Source organism: Mastigoproctus giganteus, chromosome 11 (genome assembly GCF_048544385.1).
Source record: "Mastigoproctus giganteus isolate SK-2022 chromosome 11, ASM4854438v1, whole genome shotgun sequence".
NCBI classification, from domain to species: domain Eukaryota; kingdom Metazoa; phylum Arthropoda; class Arachnida; order Uropygi; family Thelyphonidae; genus Mastigoproctus; species Mastigoproctus giganteus.
In genome coordinates, this window is record NC_143585.1 from 110,071,344 (window position 1) to 110,098,634 (window position 27,291).

The following is a 27,291-nucleotide window of genomic DNA, read 5'->3' on the forward strand; positions in this document are numbered from 1 at the left end:
TCCAATAAATGTGCTAAGGCTGTTCAAGAGAAGAACGTTGCATATTGTAACTGGCTTGTTTCCAATTCTTCAGTTTCATTTTCTGCCTACACCAAAGCTCGCAACAATTGTAAAGCAGTTATTAATCAGTCCAAACTGGATTTTGAACAAGCAAAGAGTAGAAAACTTGCTTCTTGCCCTAATGGTAGCCAAGCATTCTGGTCTCTTGCCAAAACTATTGCCTGCAACTTTTGCTCATCTCTGCTCCCACCTCTGTCAAAACCAGATGGTTCTGTGTTGTCACTTCAGCCAAGGATAAAGCTGACCTATTAGCATCCCATTTTTCTTCCAACTCATGTATTAATGATCTTGGTAAAACACCTCCCACCATTCCCAACATGCTCCTTTCAATGACTCCTGTGGTCTTCCATCAAAAGGATGTCAGAATAATTTTGACGAATCTTGATGCTAAGAAAGCTTCAAGTCCTGATGGTATTTCTCCACTTGTTCTCAAAAGTGCTCCTGAACTTAGGAGCACAGGTTTTGAGACGCCTTCTTTCACTTTCTTATTCCAAAGGTGTTTTTCCTTCTGCTTGGAAATTTGCTTATATCCAGCCAGTTTCTAAAAACTGGCTGGATATAAGCAATTGGATTGGAGGGATTTGTCACCCTTTCTAAAAAGGGTGACAAATCCCTCCAATCCAATTATCGTCCCACTGCAATTATTTCTACTCTTTCTAAAGCAATGGAGAAATCAATTAACCACCAACTCTTAAACTACCTAGAAACCTTCCGTCTGCTCAAAGATCGCCAGTATGGATTCCGTCAGTGTCGATCCACTGGTGATATTCTGGTTTATGTTACCTATTTATGGACAAATTCAACGGAAAAGTTCGGTTAAACACAATCAGTTGCTCTTGGCATCTCAAAGGCTTTCAATCATGTTTGGTATAAAGGTCTTCTAAACAAGCTTCCATCTTATGATTTGCCAACTGTTTTTTGTAACTGGTTATCCAGTTTTCTATCTGATCGCTCACTGAGGGTGATGCTGTCGTCTAATTTCTCCACTAATGCTGGTATCCCCCAAGGTTCAGTTCTTTCCCCCACTCTTTTCCTCTTGTATATTAATGACCTTCTTCCATTGACTGGAAATCCTATCCATAGTTTTGCCGATGATAGCACATTGCATTCCACTTGAGAAACCTTGCCCTGCTCAATCAGCTCCAACTTCTCGAATATCCGCTACCAATTCCTTAAATGGCAATCTCCAGGTAATTCTCCAGTGGGGCATAGACAACTTAGTTGATTTCAATCCTTCTAAAACTCAGTCTTGTCTTATATCTCACAAAAAGGATTCTTCTGTTCCCATGCTTATCTTTGGTGACACTCCGATTTCTAGTCAAAATGATATATCTCTTTTGGGGATTACCCTGACTTCTAATCTCTCTTGGCACAAGCATATTACAAATACTGCTTCCTCTGCATCTAAAAAAATTGGTTTTCTCTTTTGCTCTCGGCGTTACGTTTCTTCCAAACAGCAGTTCACTCTGTACAAATCCAAAAATCCACCCTACCATGGAATATTGTTCCCACATCTGTTCACACAAAACCTCTCTCAGTCTTCTAGATTCCATTTAGAAAGGGCAGTTAGGTTAATTAGGTTAGGTCTCTCCACTCATAGACACACTGTTTCTGATGCATGCCTTTTCTACTGATACTTCCATGGGCACTGTTCTTCTGAATTGGCTTCTATAATTCCCCTTTCTCTTTCAAAACAGTCCGAACACGTGCCACCACCACCACCACCAGCCAACATCCATTTACTGTCCAACTTCAAACTCACAGAACTAACTTTTCATCTTCGTCGTTTATTCATTCAACTGCTGTTTTCTGGAACAGCATTCCTTCGTATGTCTTTCCTGAAAATTAGTCTAAAAAAAAAAAAAAAAAAGTAAAGTGCAGCCATTATCAACCCACTGCAGGATGGAAGCCTCCTCAACAATTCAATCTGAGGGAAATGGACCATAATCTGCCACGCTGGTCCAGTGCGGGTTGGCAGATCGACTACAGAAGTTTAAGTCTAATGTCAACAAATATCTTTTCTCGTAATCTCAACCTCCAACCCAAGCATGGTACTAAGTACTGTAGGTTCTAATACCTCTCGTGTTTGGGGTTTTCATAAAAAAAAATAAAATAAAAAAATAAATTTCACTATCAAAATACATATTTTCTATTAAAATTCAGTATACAATTGTTTAACCAATAGTGTATGCTTTTAAACATTAGCTTACTAAACAATGCTTCATGTGTGGATTACTGTTTGCATCTTCTACTGAGATCAATTGATTTTGATTGCTTCAAGAAAGATACTGCTGCAGATTTTACATGTTCAGAAATGTTCAGGCAAAATTCTGTTTATAAAAATGGCCCTGCTGTCTAGACTTGGATGACAGGGGCATTCCCAAAGATTCACCAGATAGAGAAGTTCTGAAGTCAATTGCTAACCTGGCTGAATGTTTTCTCATACTCAGCACGCTACAAGGAATTACTTAAATGCCAAGTATGATAATTTGGGATAATTTTATATATTTCAAGCTTCCTTGTATACTTGCCATTTTCTCAACCAAGGAACACTGTACATCAGTTCTTTCTTCATTTATAATACTATCTATTGCTTCATGTATTTCTTTATCTATAATGACATCAAGAAATACTGGAAATTTCTACAAAAAATTTGTAATTTGAAAATGATGCATTTCCTACTGAAATCTGTGCTACCTTAACATTTATAAGAACATCATTTTTCAATGGGAACTTGTGTACCATATAGTCACTTCAACAATAAAATTCTTCTTCACTAAGCAAAAGAACACAATATTCTCCTCTTGTTTTAGAATATCCATGACCTTGCCAGAAGAAATTTCAATGACTAAATCAGAACCATACATCTGGTTTAGGTCTGCTATGTAATCAATTTTCAAAATAGAAGCAGAATACAGTAAACCCCCGCTATTAGCGGGGGTTACGTTCCTGAGAAATGTCGCGAATACCGAAAACGCGAATACTGAGTTATGGCTCCCATAGTAATAAAGGGGTTCCGTTCCAAAGTATGAAATATATAAGAAAAACTAGTCTAAAATTTTGTCTATGTATATATTATATGTACCTTCATAATATGACTATGTACATAGACAGTACATAGTGAAATGCAAGCATATGCATCGAAATAAAAATAAGAAACAATTTAATATTAAACGTAATATTTATTAGAAATTTCAAACCAACGCCTTTGCTAGCAAACAAAAACTTATCCCGCCAGTGCTATCACCAGTTTCGCTAAAGTGTTGATAAAGGAGTTTTGCCTTTTCACGAATGATGAGTGAACTTAACGGAATTTTATTTTGAGTTTGGTCTTCTATCCACAGATTTAAAGCCTTTTCCATTTTTTCTAATTTACCATCACGAGTTACAGAGAAAATGTTTGAAGCAATTAGCGCGTTTTCATGGACACTACGGCGGATTTTTCCTTCCGATTTTTTGATTGATCGTACCGTTGACTCTTGATTTTATAATGTTTTGCCACAGAGGAGACACTTTCACCATTAGAAATTTTATTCGCTAATGTCATCATCACCTTCTTTGATATTTTCACATTTCTCTTGTTATTCGTAGCCATAATTTTGTAGGGGTTAGAAAGAACTTGTCCACAATAAAGTCACTTTCTTCCGTTAACACACTCGAAAAAGTCTGTTTTACACTGCAAAACGGTAGATTTATCATTTTTGTAAGCATATCAATTTATAAATTGATAAATTTATTCAATTTATAAGCATAAATTAAAAGCAAACGACGAAACCTTCCATGACAAGAGCATAACACATACTGAACAAGGATTAGCGAGAAACATCCACGCTCGCAATTTTGTCACCCCTCTCCCCCCACACACCGCTGTTTTGAGCGGGAAAGATAATTTTAGCTACGCCCATGTTTTTTTATGGCGGAAAATATTCACGGCGCTTTGAAATTCACATTTTTTTAGGTTTCATTTTATATTAAATCGGCAATCACGAATACGCGAAACCGCGAATACAGATACCACAAACAGCGGGGGTTTACTGTATTTGAAAAATTTCCTAAACTAAATTTAAACATAACATTCTTCAACATCTCTAGGAGTAATAACCTCAGTACATGGATTTATGGTACGTTGAATTGAGAAGTTCTGTTTGGATTTTCAAACATTGGCATAACATTTAAAAGAAACAAGAAAATTATTTTATTCAATCCAGAAAGAAGAGAGGCACATGAATAGGCTTGCAGGATAAGGGTAACCTGCCTAGAATTGTCAGTTTGCTTTATCTGTTTAGGAATTCTTTTACCAGAAGTTTGCAATTCAGAATTTTTTTCTTGAGTTCATTAATTTTGTCCTCTTTCAAAACTTTTGTATCATGAAATGGATTTGAACATGCATCAGTGCCACTCACTAGTAGTAGTAGTGGCATGTGATGCAAGAAAGCATGTGTATGAGCTTATGCAGCATCAGCCAAAAAAAAAAAAAAAAAAAACACACCATTCCCTCCAAATGCCTGTCCAGTTCCTCCTTAAATTTATTCAACCTATCAACTTCCACAACGACAGAGGGAAGTTTGTTCCAGCAATTAACCACCCGCTGGCTAAAGGCAAATTTCCACACATCTATTCTACATCTGTCTTTTCTTAATTTGAATTTATGCCCCTTTAGGTTCGTAATCTGAACAAGTGGAATGACCCATCAGAATTCAGCGTGCTCAACCCATTCAAGGCCTTATATACCTCAATCAGATCACCACGCAGGTGTCTAGTCTCCAGCCACTGCAATTTTCAGAACTTAAGCCTCTCTTGGTAGGAGGATCCCTTCATTCCCCTCACCAATCTAGTTGTCCTTCTCTGTAAACACTCAAGTAAATCTACATCCTTCCTAAAATGAGGCCTCCAGACCTGTACGCAGTACTCAAGCCATGGCCTGACCATTGCCTTATACAGAAGGATAATCACCTCCTTTTCCCTGCTAGCAAAATTCCTATATATCATTGACAAAACCCCATGACCTGCCACAGCAGCCAGTCTGCATTGCTCAGAAAACTTTATATCTGACTGCACAATTACTCCCAGGTCTTTTTCATTTTCTACCACCTTAAGTGTAGTACCACACAGTTGGTACGTTTCTCTGGGGTTACTTCTACCCATATGCAGTACTTTGCATTTGTCAAGGTTAAACTTCAGTTGCCACTTCTTAGCCCATCTGCCCAAATTATCTAGATCCTGTTGCAGTAGCACACTGCCATTACTGTCATTAACAACCCTGCCAACCTTTGTATCATCTGCAAACTTCGACATTAAGCCTGATATACCTTCATCAATATCATTGATAAATATACAAAACAACAGTGGACCCAACACCGAACACTGTGGGACTCCACTAATAACATTAGTCCACGAAGAGTAGCATCCATTGATTACCACCCTCTGTCTTCTCCCACTTAACCATCCTTTTATCCATTGTAGCAACTTATCCTTAATACCATTCTGCTCCAATTTGTACAATAGTCTTTCATGCACAACAGTGTCAAAAGCTTTCCTGAAATCCCAATAGATGGTATCAAAATTATTTTTTGCATCCAGTTCCTTTGTAACCACATCATAATATCCTATCAAATTTGTCAGACAAAACTCCCTTAACAAACCCATGCTGTGTCTGAATTATTGCTGCAGTCTTGTCTAGATGATCCTGCAATGCATCTTTAACCAGTGACTCCATTATTTTACCCGGAACAGAAGTTAAACTAACTGGTCTGTAATTACTCGTGTCCCTTCGATCCCCCTTTGTGAATTGGGGATACATTTGCACATCTCCAGTCCGTGGGAACCTCCCCTGAGCCCAAGGATGTTCTCATAATTATGGGCAATGCTTAGTTGCTTTGCCACCTCCTTTAATATAACTGGATAGATCCCATCCACCCCAGGTGCTTTTCTTATGTTTAACTTCAACAATTTCTCCTCCACTTTGCTCTCAGTTATTACAAAATCATTAAGTATCCTGCTACAATTTGATAACCTTCTGCCATTTCCAAACCTTAATAACTCTTCATGTGTGAATGTAGATGCAAAATACTCATTCAGTTTGTTTGCTATCTGGGCAGGATCATCAAGTCGATCCATCAATATCAAGTGGACCAATCAGATTCATCCCCTTCCTTTTAGAATTTATATAAGTAAAGAAATCCTTGCTGTTTTTCTTAGCATCTTTTGCCAAGGATTTCTCGTAATCTGCCTTTGCCTGCCTAACCTCCTTTGTGACCTGATTACAGACTAGCTTATATCTGCCATAGGCTTCTGAGTCGCTTGATAATTTATATGCATCCCATGCATTTTTCTTCTCTGTTACGAGTCTCATTAGTTCATTTGGTAACCATTTAGGCCTAAACCTTGAACAATATTTCTTAATAGGTATGAAACCTTTAGTAGCATCCATAATTAATTCCTTGAATGCTTCACACTTAGAATTTACTGTTGGTAACATTGTCAGTTGATTCCACTGTACAGAATTTAAAAACTTTCTGAGACCACTGTACTCACCTTTACGGAAGCAAAAACCCTTTCCTTTACCCCTGATGGTAATTAAATCTTTAAGTAAATCCCACATCAGTACACTGTGATCACTGCCACCTAGTGGTTCCTTTATCTGCAAATTCTTAATACACGAATAATCACTGCTGATAACCAGATCAAGAGTATTACTTTCTCTGGTTGCCTCTCGAACATGCTGCTGCAGAAAACAATCATCCAATAAATCCACAAAAGTCTGACTAGTGTGTGAGTGACCAACCCACAAGTTCTAGTCAATATTTGAGAAGTTAAAATCCCCCATTATAAGATATTCTGATTTACTGGCCCACTCTATTTCTCTGTATAATTGTTCATTGTACTCATTCGAGTCATTAGGCCTATAACACACTCCTACTCTTATTTTTGCTTTCGCAGTGCTTATGTCACACCAAACTAACTCAACAGTGCACTGTTCATCTATATCAACTGGGTGCACTTCTTTTGATTTTATGTTTTTCTTAATTAACAGCATAACACCTCCTCCCTTTCTATCCTGTCTATCATTTCTGTACACATTGTACTCCCCAAATTCCAGTTCTGCATTCCTTATATCTGTGTGACACCACGTTTCTGCTATCCCAACAATATCCGCCTTTGATGTCTTGACCAACACTTCAAATTTATTTATTATACTTCTAGCACTGGTATACATGCAAGCATACATGCTCCTATTCCTAGTTACCCTAACACATCCCATATACCCACCTATTTCTGGATGACTGCCATCCGTCCCTAAAACCCCCAACACCTCTCGCTCCAGGTCGTTACTTATTCTAATAGAAGTTGTGCAAGAATCACTTTCACCTCTGCCTACGGCTACTGTTAAACTATTAGTCCTTGTATCCCCCCAAGCTATCAGTTTTCCGACCCACCTAACACTGCCTCGATAGCATCAGCAAATATTCTTGCACCCTTTCTATTTAAGTGTATCCCATCCCTGTAGAAGCAGTCTCTCCTGTTAACAAGTACAGACCAGGCTGAAAAAAATTCTATCCCTTCAGCCTTGCACAATCTTTTCAGGGCCGAATTGATCAACAAGGCTCTCATCATATACTCCCTCCTATCATGTCTGGGCAAAATTGTAGACACTTTCAAATTCAACCCTAATTCTCGGCTTTTGTTCAACAGTGACCTGTACTTGTTAAGTACAGGTCGCTGCCGGTCTCCTACTCTTAATATCATTAGTGCCAACGTGTACAACTATATCACCTTTTGTGCCTTTAAAAGATGATATCCGCTCTACAACGTCATCAACCTTTGCCCCGGCAGACATACCCTGGTCCTGTTCCACCTATCCTTTTTACAAAGCATGTTACCCGTTTCCCTGACAATAGAGTCACCAACAACTACTAGTTCCTGTGGGACCAGCGCATTCTGCCTTGGGGGTTGCCGCTGTGTTGCGTGATGACCAAGTGCAAGCTCTGGCGTTGATGTGGGCAGCTGAGAGCTTGATGGGCCCCTCAATTTAGATCTTTTGAGGGCATCCACCCTGTCCTTCAAATAGGCCCATAACAACACTGAGTTGTCGCCTGATTTCCTTACATCGCGCGCACACACAAAGACATCCCCCATGGCAATATCATGTTCCGTTCCAGAGAGTTCGGCAAACATTTCACAAGTTGCACATTTTTTTAGGCTGTGATGAGTTGGAGAATCGTCCCCCCTCAGTTCTCCCCCGAGTCACAGCACTCCTGCCACTTTGTGCTCGTTGCTTTGCTGCTCTTGTTTGGGGCATGCTATTTTAAATTAATAAGATTAAAAAAATTAAAATAATTAAATGTCAATACTACGCTATCTAATAGAAACAGTGAAGTGTATTAATCTATACGTACTATGATTTTTTAGTGTTTCTCACCAACCATTGAAGTAAAAACGAAAGACAGAAAAACCATCTTTTCCGTCTGGGAAAACCATCGGTTTTCCCAGACGGAAAAGATGGTGAGAAACACTAAAAAATCATAGTATGAATATACCCAAGCCCAGAGGCCTATTTGAAGAAGTATTAATCTATACGCTTAATGATTACTTGTTCTTTTCAGTTTGGTAACTATGAAAAGTATTCTACAGCATTTACCACCAATTGTAGCCTCTTCTTTAAACAGCTCTGTCAAAAACTGCTACTGCTCTATCAGTCTTGTCACATCTAGCCAAAAACAGCCAACATGTCTTGACATACTCCAAACTCTATTTTACTTCAATGTTCATCAGTTGAAATTGATTAATTGTCTTCCTTTTAATTGGAAAAATTTCCCCCAAGTATTCATCCACTTTCACAGGAGAGCATACAGATTCCTTTCCAGCATACAAATAAGATGACAAGGGCATTCTATTATACCAACAAAAACTCAATCTCCTCTTTTACACTGGTTTTCAAATAAAGTGCATCACCTAGGAATTTCATATTTCTAACCCTTTTTTGCAATAGTATGTTACATTAATGACTAGCATCACAAATAGAAATATAAACAAAAGATATTTATTAATAGTTAAGGCAAAGCTAAGTAATATTTGACATGTGCTCTAAAAATATTCCAAAATGAATTTGCAACCTTTATACAACAGGTTTGATAAATACAACAATTATGGTTGAAATGTTATCAGAAGCCCTCAATTTGCTTCAGTTTATAATTTTAAATTGAAAACAAAATGAAAAGTTCACAAGGTGCAAACTAATATTTAGTTTAACCACCTCTGGCCCTGATGACAGCAGCACACCGTCCAGGCATTGACAAGATCAATTTCTGAAGAAAATTAACTGATAGTTTGTGATTCCAAACACGAATTATGAAGTTCACGAAGAGTCTTTAGTTTCTTTCTGGCATCTGCAGATTCCACACGATGCCAACAGTTCTCTATAGGATTCAGGTCCGGGCTGTTTCCTGGCCAGCTAACAGTTGTAATGGACAGTTCTTCCAACCATTTTTTCACCTGTAGCAAATGTAAACACAATACTGTCGAAACTCTAAGGCAGAAATGAAGCTAAAGTAACTATAGAAGTGCCTACTTACACTTTTCACCCGATGACAAGGAGCAGAGTCGTCCTGAAAGATGCAGTTACTTGGCAGGTTGAAATGGTCTCTAATGGTTGGCAGCAATTTGCCTTCTAATATAGCCAGGTATCCACTGGCATTTACGGAACCTTTTATAAACTGCAGGTGACCTACTCCGTGATACGAAATGCACCCCCATAGCGTTTGGCTGGTAGGGAATTTCACTGTAGACACCATACAGTCTAGATGGTATTCTTCACCACGTCTACAGCGAATCATTTGTCTCTCATCAGAGCCATGCAGGTTGAATTTCTTCTCATCCGACAAAATAACTGGCTTCCACTGCTCGGGGTTCCATTTGACATGCACCTTACACCAAATTAATCAGCCCCTTTTCATTTTTTGTGTGAGGTGGGGCTTCTTCTTAGGATGATGGGATACAAATCCATTTTTGAAGAGGCATCTTCTGGCTGTTACTGCACTTTCTACCACTGCTGTATGTTCTTCCCATTCTCTTTTCAGCTCAGACGAAGAAGCTTTAAGGTTTTTAAGGCATAAGCACTTTGAAACACAGTGCTGTTTTGGTGTAGAGACTCGTGCGTATCTGCTTCCTTTTTCCTATCAGCAGAACCAGTATCCTTGAGTTTGGAAAGCAATCTACTCACTGTCAACTGATTACAAGATACTCTATAAGCAATATGATGGGAAGAAAATCCATCCTCACACAAAGCAACAATAGCACTCTTTCTTTGTGGCGTCAACTGCATGTAACTCGCCATCCTGACACAAGCAAGGAATGACTACTCTTGCAGAGTGTTCTTATACAGTTGAAACTAACAGCTAATGCAATATTATGTCATCACATGTCAATCTTATCTGATGCAAACTGTAAGAAATATTGCCATATATGTTATTCGGACCATTACAATTTTAGGAGGTGATGCACTTTCTTTTAACACCAGTATAATACCCCTCCAGTTTTTAGGAGAACCATAACAGGTGCATTATGAACACTAGGTGCCAGAAATTTTTTGAACTAATCTCACGTTTTTCAGCTTGTCCAGAAGAACATTTCTTTCAATGTTGTACCATGTAGAGTCACCTTTTCCTGAGCCATCAGTACCTCTTTTTTCCCTATCTGTGCAAGTTCACTAACAATGCCTTCTACAACCACATATTATATTGCTATTTCATTATCAGGAAACATATATTATATTCTATGAAAAAAGATGCAAATAAACATTCAGCACATGTGATGTCATCACTATGAAATTATGCATCTATTTTTGAATTTATTTCCATGTGCTGTCATGCTATGAAATTGAACTATCAAAGTTACATATGGTACACAAGGCAAACATGTTACCTATTCCAGATTTTACAACACGCAGTAAATTTTGTCCATGTATTCTTAAATATTACATCATATTTCTTTGGCAATTTACTGAAGAACATTAAATATTTGTGCTACACAAATTTGATGAAATATCACACATTACAAAGAACAATGCTATATACAGCCAGTGTCATAGGGCAGATTCGCAAAATTAAACAAAAATTCAATTTTAATAGTTTTATTTATTTTTATTTTTTTATTTATTTTTTTTTTTACAGAAAAAAAAAAGTAGTTTTTGCAAAAGGATGGAGAAATTATTTGTCACCAGCTATATTACAATGGAGAAGGTTCAAATCAAGTAAAAAAGATGGATTCTCTATCATAAATCCAGAGAGCTGGCAACTATGCAGTAATGAGAGATCTGGCAATTATAAGATGATTTCACTGGCATTTCTAAGAGTATGGTGCATCTCTGCTATATTTTTTAATATAACTGGGCACATCCCAATCACCCCAGGTGCTCTCTCAGTCTCAGTAGAGTATTAAGCACTTTTCAGAGATTATTAAATATCACTAATCTTACTGCAATCTGACTTGTAAAATAACCTACAACTCTAGCTGAATTGTTGATGGTTTCACCAACTGCAGACTGGTATGTGGCCAAAATTTCACTGTAGATTCTGCCCCATACACTTTTGTGCACGTAACTCTTTTTTGATTTGGCTTACAAATGCTTTAAGCTGTGTAACTAACCATTTGCAGCAGTAATACCCTCTGCTTCCCATAGTCACAGGAGCAGTTTGGTGGGTGAGGAAGACATAAAACAACAGCAATTTCAGAAGTTTCAGAATTTTTTCAGCATTAAGAGTTAAAAAATTAAATCATTAAAAAAATTTTTTTTTCTGGAAAATTAATTCTGAACATGACAATTTATTAGAGTAAGCACAAATATTAATGATGGGGAGAGAACCACCCAGAAACATGCTCATATGCTGTGTGTGTGTTATTTCTAAAGGGTGATGTATGTGGATCAACACTCAGATTGAAATTAAAAATTAAAAATAACTAATTTTTAATTACTATCTTTATAATTATAATATTTTAATGTTACACAGGGGAGCAGCACTACACTAATCACTGGAAAATAATTCCACAAGGAATATTCAGAATTGCTTACAATACAGTATTAGCATTTTCAATACCTCTGACACTTGCCATGTTCCTTTAATAAAATTAAGTTAATACATTCACTGCCACCTATATTTGAGGGAGTACATTCAATGTGCCATAATTTTTGGAATTTTGAGAAATAACAACATTCCAAAAATTCATAAATAAATTTAAAAATTATGCCTGGAATTCACAGCTAAAAGCAATCAATACTTTTGGACTGATCTGTAAATCAGAATGAAACTCAATTTTATTAAAAGTTTATTCCATGTACATAAACTAATGTCAATGCAAGCAAAAAACAAAAAAAAACAATGTGTACTAAACTATAAACAAATCATTGATGCTAACAGTTCAGCAGAGTTCAATTAGTGTCAACAGAATCAAACTATTCATTTCAAGAGCCTTTGCTTTTACATCACTCATGTACTGACCAATTAGGAATGACCTTACATGCATTATGGCACAGGACTTGGTGTAGTGTTGAATGCCTATATGCATCAGATGCAGTGAATGTGTAAAACTGCAGAAAGAAAAGGAACTTACTGTCCCCTAAACAGATTTAAAAAGATATTTCATGCTAATGGTGTGTGCCATCAGTGCCATGCATAATGAATGCTTAACATAAGATGACAAATTCACAATTCAATGCAATGAAATCTCACTCTCATAGCAATTTTGAAATATTAACTTAAAGCTGTTGGTTTCTCATTTTGCTTTTATGTATTTTATATATCAAGAGATATCAAAGATGTATAATACCTACTAACTTATTCTATAAAACTATTAACTATCAAAAGAAAATATATGTTCGAAAGCACTTACATGTCTAGGGAGTTTAGTTCATCCTTCTGGAATAAAATTGATGTATTTAGTTTCACTTTTTTAAACAGAAAATAAGTCATTTATTAAATAATTCATTAAAATTTACTAATTAATATTTGACTTAATAGTTTTTGATAATTAGGGTGACCAGATTTTCAGCAACGAAAACCAGGGCAAAAATAAATTCTGAAGATGAAAAATTCATGACAAAATGCACTTTTAAGGAGAAAAAGCAGTGCACTTTATACTATCGAGGGCCTGAGCACCGAAAGGATATTTTGAAAGGGGGTGCAAAAAAAAAAAAAAAAAAAAAAAAAAACTCTACAATAGAATGTCGATTTTCCAACCCCCCCCCACCAAAAAAATTGCAGTGCAGGTAACCCTCATATTTATTTTGGTGTTTTATTTATTTTTTTTTTTTTTTAGGAGCATTAGCAACTAAGGCCATATTGCTCCGGGATATGCGGTGGTCATTCCCTGACCTTTCCGCATCCTCTGTATTTGGTGGTGACGGGCTCGAACCCTGGTCTAATCAAGAAGAGTGTGCCACGCACTGCTGCTCCTTCCCACCTGGCTATGGAGGCACCTGTAACCCTCATATAACACGGTAGTTTGGTTCCTACAAAATCTCATGTAATGCGAAACCATGTTCTACGGGAATAAGACCCTGTACAAAATGGCAGGAGGATTACGTTCCAAAACCTAACAAAAATACACCATTTTTTATAACTATCAGAAACTATTTTTATAGTAGTAATAACTTAATATTTTAACTTTATTTTTATAATAGAAGTAACTTAAATAGCAATAACTGAAAAAAACACCTTACCTTACCAACTGTGATACTTATATGTCAGATAATGCACGTTCGTTTAATTTTCTTCCTGCTTTATAGCTGCTTAGCACAATCTCTTCTGCAGTATCTAGATTTCGTGTACCTTCTTCTCTCTTTAAAAGTCACAATCTGCAGACTTCTGAGTCACAATTTTTTATGGTCTCAAACAAGCTCAAGTGCAATAACACAGAACATAACCCAGGGATCTCCCAACAAAACAGTGAACTCCCACTTAGATATAAAGCACAAATGCCTTATATCTCTTATGACAAGAGAAAATTGGAATAATATTTTCCAGTTAGCAAAATAAAAATAAATTTACACTTACATACATAGCTTAATTAATATGTACTGTAATATGTACATACTAACTAACTGATATTCACTGACTTTTTTTTTTTTGGTTGTAAAATTTAAAACAGTAAAAATGAAAAGAATTAACAACAAAGAAAACAGCATGCACAAGTTGCAACAAACACATGTACAAGTGAGATATGGAGCAATAAGTTTCTGAAAATTTATTTATGTTTTTTATATGATTGAATATTTCATGGAAGGGGAAACACATTTCACCATAATAATGTGAATTCCAGCTATCGGTAATATAGCAAATTATTATTAGCCATATAGTGCAAGGAAGCCAATGCAAGAAGAACCGAGTTTACTACAAGTGCAAATTGTTTTTGTTTTATGGTTGTGACTTCCAAAAATGTGCTTTAGAAAAATATCACGAAGGCAGTAACGACTACCAAGTCAACAGCAGGGATTTACAAAAAGGAATGGAAACGTTGAAAATTACAGCTAACATAATAGCAGGGTTTTCCCAACACAAAAGCTCAAAAATACTGTGTTATGCAAGATTTCCTGCAATTCTCAAACTGTGTTAGAGCAAAACCATGTTATATAAGTACTGTGTTGTACAAGGATTGCCGCAATTTATCGACTGTGTTAATGCAAAACCGTTTTGTAGAAGTACCGTGTTATACGGGGGTTGCCTGTATCTACTTTTAGTGCACTGGTTGTTAAGCTGAAATATTACTACTGCCGCTTGATGCATTCGTTTCCGATTATTTATTTGAAGATATATGCAGTATAGCATAGAAATAGTCTTAATTTGTCATTACAAATTGTAACTTTATTTCAAGGAATTCTCAGGTTTCATGAGTGTGGGAAAGATGATGAAGAGGCATGGTTAAACAACAACGCTGATGATACTGTTTATCCATATTTTAACCGAAGAAGAAATAGTTGCATTAGTCCAGGATAAAGAATGAGCTGACTTTAACCAAGGTGATTCTGATGACGAAGAAGAGGGAGTGGGCTCACTCATGCAGCGGCCTTCACTGGCTAGAAACTGCAATGGCACGATGTGAGCAACTGTCTGAATGGAGTTCTACGGAGATACTGCTATTAAACAGGATGAGAGACCTCACCACGAAAAAAAGACAATCTCGCATGGTTTTCAAAGAAAAATTCAAGATTACATATTTTAAAAAATAAACCTTCCCATGATTCATTATACTCTTATTTGTGTGCAATTACTTGCGTTTGTTTATTTCTGTTTATGTAAAAAAAAAAAAAAAAAGTGTGATTTATAGTTGAAACCATGTAAAACGATCAGGTAAATTCAAAATAAATGTAATATATAACATGCATTGTTTTTTCAAAACGTTTTGGTTATTATTTACAAACCATTTCCTAAATCAATTATTTTTTTGTAATACTTCATATTTCAAAATACAGTAGCAACAACTTTGCATGGAATAGTTTAATTGCAGGCCTAATTACACTTTGTTTCACATAAACTGGGTTGGTTGGTTGTTTTGTTGTTTATTGGTGGATTGACAACAGCGATCATAGTGCACTAATTCATTTGTTATATTATGTCTTTGTATGCATATTCATTCTCTATATCTTGGTCGAATGCATGGGAGGTTAAATATTTTTTGTGATTATATACACTATCTTTATTTATAGTAGATGATAGACGTTGATTGTCTGCATGAATCTGAAAATGTCTGATACACGTTCCTTGTCACCTAAGATATCTTTGAGGGTGATGTTTTGATTTCCTTTATATAATGATGAGAAAATCTTTTGTTGATCATTTTCATAAGTTGGACATTCTATGAGTATATGTCTGATTGTTTGGGTGGTATTGCATGTTTGGCATCTTGGAGGTTCTTCGGCACACAGTAAATAGCCATGTGTGATGTGTGCATGTCCAATCCATAGTCTGGTCAGAACGACTTCCTCTCTCCTTGATTTCCTTGTGCTTGTTTTCCAATGTTCAACTTTTGGTTTTATTTCATATAATTTATTAGAAGTTTGTTTTTGCCAGAGTTCTTGCCATTGTGTTAGAGAGCGGTTTTGAATGATTGGTTTGTAATCCTGGGAAAGGTTGTTTCTGGAGCATAGTTGTTGATTTTGCAATTCTGTCAGCTTCTTCATTTCCTTTTATCCCTTTGTGTCCTGGTATCCCACAGAAAAGCATTTCTTGTTTTTCTTTTGTTAAGTCTGTTAATATCTGTTTAATTTGCATGAGAACTGGATGGGTTATATTGGTTGTAGTTTGTATGGCTTGCATTGCACTTAATGAATATATTACTGTTCTCAAATGATATGTGGTTCTTAAGTACTGGGGCTATCTGAACTGCTACTAATTCTGCAGTGTAGACACTGCATTCTTTTGGAAGTTGGGGTGCCAGTGTAGTATCTGGGAATACTGCTGATGCTCCTACATGGTTCTCTGATTTTGATCCATCTGTATATATATTGGTACGTGGTTGGGATATTTAGTTCTATATGCTTATTTCATTCGTTTAGTTTTTTTTTTTTTTTTAGGAGCATTAGCAACTAAGGCCATATTGCTCCGGGATATGCATTGGTCATTCCCTGACCTTTCCACATCCTCCATATTTGATGGTGACAGGCTCGAACCCTGGTCTAATCAAGAAGCGTGTGCTACGCACTGCTGCTCCTTCCCACCTGGCTACGGAGGCACCTAGTTCTATGTGCTGCATGCAGTTGTCGAAAGTTAATGTCTGACAAGTTATTTTTATTCCAGGTTTGTGTGGAGAGTTCACAAGTTGTGGAGTGATTTATCCATGATGGTAATATATGCCTTTCAAGATTCGCAACGTTATCTATGTTAAGATCATATGTTGTCAGTAGCTCTTGTAGTCTGATTCCTAGAGGCTTGTTTGCACTTTTGCGATTCCTATATATGTTTCCCCATTTTGGTGAGAATAACGATGTTCAGGTCAAATGGTCTCTTGTGGATCTTATCTTGTATGCATAGAGTAGGGCCAACTGTTGTCTCCTGAGGAAAAATGGTAGTTCATTAGCTTCTGTATAAAGACTGTATGAAGATGATGTGCGGAAGGCTCCTGTTGCTATTTGTAGTGTCTATTTTTCTATCTATAATAATTTTCCATAATCTATTTTTGATCTTACTAGTGTTTTGTACAGATTGAGCAGGATATAATGGTCTGCTCCCCAGGATACTGATGTTAAGACTTTAAGGATATTAAGTTGTCTCATACATTTTATTCGTAATTGCTTTATATGCCCTACGAAGGTTAACTTGTTGTCTAAAGTGAGTCCAAGAAATTTTACGCTTTGTTTGATGGGTATTTTGTGACCTTCTATTGTTAGTACAAGGTCAGGATGTAAGTTTCTTTTCCTACAGAAATGTACGCAGACTGTTTTTTGCTGTGAAATTCTAAATCCGTATTTCTGGGCCCAACTATTGATTTTGTTAATTGCACATTGTAGTTACCTTTCTATTGTTCCCATATTCTGTGCTTGATACGATATACTGAAGTCATCTACATATAGTGCATGCAACACTGTGGATGGCAGTTGTTTTGTGATGCCATTTATTTTTATGACGAATAGTATAGCACTGAGGACAGACCCCTGGAGAACTCCTCCTTCTTGTTTATATGTTTTTGACATGTGTTCTGTACTCTGACCTGAAATGTTCTGTTTTTCATAAAGTTTTGGACGAAGAGTGGTAAATGTCCTCTGAGGCCTGTATTGTGGATGTCTTGTAGTATACATATCTCCATGCTGTGTCATATGCCTTTTTTATATCAAAAAATATGGTAACCATATGTTTTGAACTTATAAATGTATCTCTTATGTCTGTTTCTATTCTTACAGAGGTGATCTAAGGTGGATCTATTATGTCTAAACCCGCATTGCATACTGTTGAACCAATTGGTTTTTTCTAAAAACCAGATTAATCATCTGCTGATTATTTTCTACAAAACTTTGCTCAACAGCTAGTGAGCACTATCGGTCAATAGTTGTTTGGTTTGTTCTGATCTTTATTGGGTTTTTGGAAAGCTAATACTATTGCATGATGCCATGCTTCAGGATATTGCCCTTCTTGAAAAATGCAATTGTACAGTTTAAGAAGGTTTTCTATTTCTTTTTGTTTCAGATGTTTAAGCATATCATAGTGTATGTTGTCTGGTCCAACTGCACTTGGTTTTGTTTTTGATAATGCTTCACGTAATTCATGCAATGTAATTGGTTGGTTATAGGATTCAATATGTTTGGTGTTAAAATTAATTCTGTTTTTTTTTTTTTTTTTTTCAGTTTTCTATTTATAGTTCAAAAATTCTTCACAATATGATTGTTTTGATGATACTTTGGCAAATGTTTCTCCTAATATATTAGCTGTCTCTGAAAGTTCAGTAATGCTTTCTCCATTCCAGTGTAATACCAAGGATGGTTGGTTTATGTATTTCCCATTCATTTTCCGTATTTTATTCCATATTGTCTGTGTGTTTGTTGTTCTATTTATTGAGGAAGTAACCTGGATCCAGGATTTTTTTTTTTTTTTTGTCTTGTTTCCTGGTATACCTGGCTAGCGCTCGTGCTTGGTTATATTTTAGGTAATTATCCATTGTAGGATATCTCTGGAACTTATTCCATTCTTTGTTTTGTTGTCATGCAGTCTTCATTCCACCAAGATTTTGGATGTAGCGGAAAATGAGTTGAAGTTCTGGGTATTGTTTGCTCAGCTGCCTGTATTAAGGTATCTGTGATGCGTTTCACAGCTTCGTCGACTGATTTTCTTGAATGCTTTGTGGATTAAATATTGCGAGTTTTCTAAATTTTTCCCAGTTGCCTTTTTCTATTTTCCAGTGGGGTGGTCAGCTGGGATGGCAAGGAGGATTTCTGATCAGTGTGGTGATTACTGGGTAGTGGTCACTGCTGTATGGGTTTTCTATTACTTGCCACTTTAATTCTGGTAGGAGTGAAGGGATGCATATGGTTAGGTCTACTGCTGAGGTTGTGCAACTAGGAAAGTGAAAATAAGTATGTTTACCGTTGTTAAGCAGAGAAAGATTATGTTGATCTATTATTCTTTCTATTATTCGTCCTCGTCTGTTGATGTCAGTGTTTCCCCACAGATGACTATGCCCATTCATATCTTCCATTATACAGAAAGGTGACTGGAGTTCGGAGATTAGTTGGTCTATTATTTCTTCGAATGTTATATCTGGTCCTGGTGGAAGGTACACTGAAGAGATGGTTACCTGAAATCTTAGTGTTATTCTTACAGCTATCGCTTCGAGGTTGCTGTTTAAAGGAATGTGTTCAGTAGGGATGTGGTTATGAACCAAGATGGCTACTCCTCCATGTGTTGGCCCATCTCTTATTCTGTCTTTCCTATAAATTGTATAATTTTTTACTGAAAGGGTTTCTTGTTGTCTAAGGTAGGTCTATTGAAGACAGAAGCATATTGGCATATGGTGTGTAATTAGATACTGGACATCGTCGTAATTGGTTCGTTGTCCTCTACAGTTCCACTGGATCAACTGATCTATTATTCGGGTTGCTTCCAAAATGGACCATTCTTATATTTTGTCTTATCTTTTTTAGGGTATTGAGGCCAGTCCATGTCCATATCTTCTTCTGTGAAAATTTTTAGTACTGGTTCTTCAGATGTGTTTATTTTTCCTATGTCCATCTATTCGGTTGCTTTGGTGTTTGTAGGTTTACCTCAGTCTTTGTTGTGGTGCTGATTTGTTGGTATTTTTTCTGTGTGAATAGAAATTGGAGTATTCACTATTTTCTCCTGTTTTTGTGCCTTCAATCCACTAAGTGATTCTTTTGGCAACATGGAAATTTCAGTTTGAACTTCTACTGATTTATATTGGATCACTGCTTGTGCATATGATGGCTTGTTTGTAGGCCATGGCTGTATTATTCTCCTTGCTTCTTGGTACATTGTGTTGTGTTCTGTTTTGTATTTCTGAATTAATTTCTCTTGTTTCCATTTTTCGCATGTTTTTGAATAGGCTGGGTGTTCCCCCTTTACAGTTTGTACATTTCATGGTGTTGGCAGAGCAATCTGTAGTCTCGTGTTCTTTAGAATCACATTTTGCACAGATTGCCGAGTTTCTGCAAGCCATTTGCGAATATCCAAATTTCTGACATTTGTAACATCGCAATGGATTTGGTATGTACTGTCTTACTTGGCAGTTCAGATATCCTTCTCTGACTGTTGTTGGAGGTTTCGGAGTATTAAAGGTTATGATTACAGTTCTTGTTGGAATTATATTCCCATCCCTTTGGATATTAATTTTCTTCACTCCTGCTACTCCCTTGGCTTCTTAATTCTTCTGTGAGATCTTCTTCTGACACATTTAAGAGGTCCCACTTGGAGATCACTACTCTGGAAGAATTCAGCGTATTGTGTGGTGTTACAACTACTGGTAAACCTCCAAAGATTGTCATTGCTAGCAACTTCTGAGAGTGTTTAGGACTTTCTGTTTCCACTATTATGTCCCCGGATCTCAGGCATCAAACTGACTTGGGAGATCCTACTAAACCCTCTAATGTTTTCTGAATTACAAAGGGAGACATATGTCCTAATGTCTGATCTCCTGTAGCATGTATAACAATGTATGTCGGTATTTTTGGTGGGTCCATTATCTGTCTTCTGTATCTTTGTCTTTTCTGTATCTCTACTTGGTAGGGCTTTCTCTTGAAGCCCTGTAGTATCAGTAGTTATTTTACTACTCATGTTTGCTCTTTTGGCCCTGGGAGTGTTACTTTCCTCTCCCAGGTTACCAGCCCCGCCATGTGGAGGCAAGAGCAGTGCCTCTTAGTGACCAAGCGGCTGTGTAAGTGAGATTAGTAAAAGTGAGAATAAGAGAAAAAATAAGAAAGGTGAATTTCCTTTCTGTGTTTTCACTTACTGATTGTAAGACAAAGAGCTGTTTCACAAAAAATAAAAGGAATTTAATGATGAAAATTAAAGAAACTGGTATATTTTTCAAAACACTATAAACTGCTGGGAATTGCTTAGTCACTAATAAATCGCTTGGCACCTGGGGCCTATAAACTGGGTATTCTCGTGTTTTTTTAGGTGCCAATTAGTTTGGATAATCGAAGTTCTAATGAATTACATTAGGGTCACCCATTAAGTTATTACATATACCCAGGTGGGCAGGAGCAGCAGTGAGTAGCACACGCTTCTTGATTAGACCGGGGTTCGAGCCGGTGACCACCATATACGGAGGATGTGGAAGGTCAGGGAATGACCACCGCATATCCCCGGAGCAATATGGCCTTAGTTGCTAATGCTCCTAAAAACCAAATAACAAACAAACAAATATATACCCATGTATATTGTGTCTGTAAATTGTGTGTATTCTCTAGTTGATTTGCTTGTTTTGCTGGACAAAAAGACCTATTTCGGGAATAACACCTTGCTATCTATGCCTGAGACTGACTAACTCAGTCACAGAGTGAAAAAAAGCCCATAAAAGTTCCTCGTGTAAATGACGGGATTCAAAACCGGGCCTTTTCCACTCGGTGTGGGGAGGGCAGTGACAATACCACTGTGCTACACACACAGACAAGGTGGTGCATGTGGGAATAAATGTTTTTTTCAACAAATTTTTGAATACATGCGATACTTTAATTAAGTCAAGTTTGCCTGATTTATGTGTGTACAGCAGAGCCAACGTTTTGTGATTGGTGGGAGAAAGTACTGCACAGACTGTGAGCGCATTCAGGCAGAGTGAAAAAGAAAAAGGTTTGAAATTTCATCATTGGCAATGAAGATTTTATGAATGCAACTACATCAAACTATATCTGCAGAGAAGCCGAGAAGACTGCAATTTTTATTTAAAGATAATGACAAAAATTAACGGGGTCTAATTCTGTTTGCAAGAGTTCTTTTAATTTTGTTGTTGTTTTAATCAATTATTTGAATAAATATTTTAGGTGTTTTTTTTTTTTTTTGTAGAATTTGTATTGTTTGAATGTTTCAATAAATTAATGAGAATATTAAAAATTGTTTATTACTTCAACATCCAAAGGTGGTGCACTTGTACTATGCTGCCAGTACCCATGATCAAGGGTGAAGTTCTTTTTACCTCCCTGGCTTTTATAGAGCCGTAATATTATACATGCTAATATCATACTAACTGGCCACTTTATTGGATACATCTGCCTGTTTCATGCAATGGAGCACTCCTTCAGAAACGACATCATGTTTTTGTACCATGGGTTATAAAAGCAGGTGGGCAACTCCATAGAGATGCTGCATGTGTCTGTGCAATTCAGTATGAGAATGACAACATGAAAGATTTAAATGACTTTGAATGTGGTATGGTAGTGGCATCCCAACATTCTGGTACAAGTAGTATTTCATATATGATCACATCTCATGTGTATCCTGATTGATTCAACCAAACAGCATCCCAGCCAGTAACAACCCTATGGTCAGAAACTGCTCATTGATATGAGAGGCCAATAGAAGTTAACAAGACTTATGCAGAGTAACAGAGGTGCTACAGTCAATTAAACAGCAACCCAATAACATAGTGATGACCAAAGAGGCATTTCAGGATACACAACTTGTTGTACCTTATCATGGATGGTATATCACAGCGAACAACTGAACCACCCTCGTTAGCAAAAAACAAGAGGGTATGGCTTCTGTGGGCTCAGAAACACTGGAGGATTAAAAAACTGTTGCCTGGCCCAATGAACAGCAGTTCATACTGTTTGAGGCTGATACAGGGATCAGAATACAGCAAAAACTTCACAAGTCCATGGACCAGTTGTCAAAATTGCATAATGGTGATGGCAATGTAATGGTGTGCAGAGTTTTCATTGCATATTGCCTCCTCCCAACTTCATATCAGTGGAGCAACATTTGGATGCCACAGGTTATCTGGAAATTGTATATGCGTGTATATCCCATCATGCTCTTCTTCGAGATCCCTTTGAGATCTGCAACCATCCAATTGGCAATAACTATGGAAAGAATTTTGGTCAACGTGGACCAGCATGCCTGGCATACTTTCAACACCTCACTGAGTCCAAGCAAAAACAAATCCAAACTGTTCTGAGGGCTAAAAGGAGACCTATTCACTATTATGTAGGTGCACCTAATGAAGCAGCCACTTAGTGTATTTCGTAAGACAGTGCACAAAAGGGGCGGCAATTTTATTTTCAGTTCAAGTAAAATTATCAATAATTTGATTTTTTTTTTTTGATTAATAAATAAAATTTGATTATTTCATTTATTTTAAAAAAAATAAATAAAATAATCCTATTCATAACTGTCATTTCAGTTCTTTACTACATATAAAATTCCAAGTCAATTTGCAAAAAGTTGCTATTTGCAGAATTGCTTTCACTGTAAAGACTTCTATTCAATTTTGTTCTGCCATGAGTACATTCAAACAGAATATTATTTCCACATTGCCTTGATGAAGGAAATGGAAAAAAAAAAAATAAAACAAAATAAATAAATAAAATAAATGATATCAGAATAACTTAAAGATATTTAATATGCAGAAAAGGTCTGAACTGGGATCCTAGCTTTATGGGAAGAGAATCCTCCCATGTCTGTAACAAAGGGCGAAGTTAGTCTAATTTTGCTTGCATGATTTTTTTGGCTAAACAAAAGAGGAAAACCTGCTGAAGAATGCATGCTAGTCAAGACTTGCCCCACCTGGCCTCAGTTATTTTCATGCTTAACACACACATTCCACTTTTCTGGGTTGTGTGCTATTCGACATTTTTTTAAAAAAAACATAGTACCTGTGTTTCTTCGAATCCCAAAGCATAATGAGTGAGAAAAACTTAGCAGTGCTTTATTTGAATTCTTCACTGGAATTCAAATTGTATTAGCAAATGATGCAAGAAAGCAAAGTTATATAGCATCAGCCAAAAAAAAAAAAAATTCCTATATCACCTGTTCATACATTTTGACAGTTTGTCTAGTTTTTCCTTGAATTTAAACGAACTTCCACAACAGCAGTGTATGTCTGCAAGGAGCAAAAATAGATGGTTTTGTACAGTAGACAGAGTTCTCCCCAGAAATTTTTACCAGCCAAGTGTCATTATGAAGTAGCCAGGAGGGGAAGTGCAATACTTCACAATATTATAATATTTTCTGTTATTTATAAATGTGACTTAAGTGATCCAGAGCAAAAATGAATTGCATAATTTAACATTATATGCTACTGCTGCATTGACCTCGATCGACAGTATGTTCGAATTAACAGTGATTGAGATCAGTGAGCAGTACCACGTGGTACAGGAAGAATTGCTTAAATTTTAGCCGGGCGGTCTTCCCATTCGATAGGTCCTGGGGGAGAACACTGGTAGATATCATCTTTTAAGGGCACAAAAGGTGATATTGTTGTACACATTGGCACTAATGATATTAAGGGTAGATCTGAGGACTTATTAACAAGTACAGGGCAATGTTGGAGAAAAAGTCACAAGTTAGGATTCCATTTGAAAGTGTCTGCTTCTGTCCAGACATGACAGGAGAAAGTATATATGTTGAGAGCCATGTCAATTTGGTCCAGGATAAAATGAGCAAGGCATGTGGGATAGAATTTTTCTCATCATAGTCTGTGCTTTTTAACAATCAAGACTGCTTTTACAGGGATGGGATACACCGAAGTAGAAAGGGTGCAAGAATATTTGCTGATACTAACCCAGCAGTGATGGGCAGGTCGGAAAACTGCCAGATTGAGTGGATACAAAGACGAATAAATTTACTAGAGCCACATGCAGAAATGAAAGTGATCCTTGCATTATTCCTAGAAGAACATATGGCAGCCAGTAGAGCAAGGCACCAGAGATTTCACACTCTGCTATAGGTTGTCATAAAACAAATACATACATGGGCTGTATTAGGGTAACTAAAAGAAAGAAAGTTGCATGTATACATGCTAATGCTAGAAGCATTGTAAAGGATTCCTTAATCAGGATTCCTTGTACCATATAGCTAATAATAATAATATAGCAGTGAGAAAACAAAAATGAGAATTAGATATCACTCACTATTCTCATTTATATGAGAATATAAATGAGAATAGTGAGTGAGTATACCAAACTATTAAACAGAGAAAAATAGTGGTGGACCAATAACTCAGAATGTCTTATAATGGGAATTTTAACCTTCCAAAAGTTGACTGGAATTGGTGGGTTGACACACATACCAGCAAGACTTTTGTGGATTAATTGGAGGACCGTTTTCTATAGCAACATGTTAGAGAAGCAACAAGAGGAAACAGTACTCTTGATCTGTTTATCAACAGTGATTCTTCATACATCAAAGATTCACTGGGTGGCAATGATCACAGTGTACTGATGTGGTGTGTGTGTTGGGTTTTTAGGAGCATCAGCAACAAGGCCATATTTCTCCGGGATATGCGGTGGTCATTCCCTGACCTTTTGGCATCCTCCGTATTTGGTGGTGACGGACTCGAACCCCAGTCTAATCAAGAAGCGTGTGCTACGCACTGCTGTTCCTTCCCACCTGGCTACGGAGGTGCCTGTACTGATGTGGAATTTACTTAAAGACATCAATACTGTCAAGGGCAAAGACTTACTTTTGTAAGGGTGACTACAGTGGTCTTAGACAGTTTTTAAATTCTATGCAGTGGGAAGAAATGGTGATGTTACCAAATTCTAAATGGGATGCATTCAAGGAAATAATCACAGAAGCTATTCAGATTTTCATAACTAAAAAATCCGGTTCAAGGCTTAGACCTATATGGATATTAGATGAACTGATGAGATTTCTGGCAAAGAAGAAAAATGCGTGGATGCATATAAATTATCAGGTGATTCAGAAGTCTGTGGAAGATATAAACTAGTCTGTAATCAAGTCACAAAGGTTAGGACAAGCTACGCAGATTACATAATGTCTCTGGCAAACAATGCAAAGAACAGCAGCAAAGATTTCTTTGGTTATATTAACAGTATAAGGAAGGGGTTGAATCACATTGGGTCACTTGACATCAATGGTTTAACTTCTGATGATCCTGCTCAGGTTGCCAACAAACTGAATAAGTATTTTGCATCTATATTCACCATGAGGAATTCTTTTAGGGAAGAATTTTAAGGATTCCAGATGTCTATCAAACTCTAACAGGGAGCTAAATGATTTTTTGATATCTGAAAGGAAAGTGGAAGAAAAATTGTTGATGCTAAATGTAAAAAATAGGGCTGGGGTGGATGGTATCTATCCAATTATACTAAGGATGGCAGCAAAGGAGGTAAGCAATCCCTTAGCCATAATTATAAGAGTATCCTTGGATTCAGAGGAGGTCCCTATGAACTGTTCTTCTTCCAGTCACATAGCTCCCTGAGGAGCTGTTGTGGCCACCAACAAATTCCTCCAACTGCATCAATCGTGTGCTATATGAGCAGCATTGCAAAGTGTCATGCCCAGAAGTCCACTGATCTCATCCTTCCACCTAGTGGCAGGTCTTCCACTGCACCTCTTCCCCTCGGTTTTTCCTTCCATATTCTTCAACAGAAAGTTTTCCCTTCTTACTATATCACCAAAAAACTTGAGTTTTCTTTTGTTGATGCAATGAAGAAGAATTTTAGGCCTGCCAATTTTATTCAATACCCACTCATTTGTTCTTCAATCCAAGTAAGAAATACGCAGTATTCTCCTTTAACACCACATTTCAAATGCCTCAATTTTCTTCCTGTCAACTCTTTTCAGATTCCATCCTTCACATCCATAAGTGGCAACTGGAAAAATTAACGAATCAATGATTCTCAGTTTCATCTTTAGGGGCAGATCATGATCTCTCCATAATTTTATCAGATCAGCGACCAACGTTTTAGCAATTGCATGTCATCTCTTTACATCGTTTGATGCAGTCACTATTTTTATATAGTGACTTGACCCTAAGTAATCAAATTCATCAACTTCTTCGATATCTTGCCCATTAACCTTCACTTTACTGGAATCGAGATTATCACCAATCACCATAATTTTAGTTTTACACACATTCAGAAACAATCCTTTTTTTCTTAATTGCTTCACATACTCTCCTAACAGTTTCTTTAAGACGATCCTTAGAATTACAAATTAGCACAGTCTCATCTGCATAACGAAGGTTGTTTATCTTCAGTCGTCCAGTTTTGATGCCAGTCTCTAAATCTTCCAAAGCTTCACGCATGATATCTTCGGCATAAAGATTAAAAAA

At 36.9% G+C, this 27,291-nt stretch overlaps 1 protein-coding gene across 6 annotated transcripts in view; it reads right to left on the minus strand.

The window, feature by feature from the left end:
* Nucleotides 1–27,291, minus strand: part of LOC150078345 (rhotekin-2-like) — a 322,298-nt gene that overhangs the window by 86,294 nt on the left and 208,713 nt on the right. For all 6 annotated transcript variants that reach the window (XM_090385333.1, XM_090385330.1, XM_090385335.1 and 3 more), the window contains one exon: nt 12,946–12,971. In XM_090385333.1, coding sequence (XP_090241459.1) covers nt 12,946–12,971 — 26 coding nt within the window. The remainder of the gene's footprint in view (nt 1–12,945; nt 12,972–27,291) is intronic.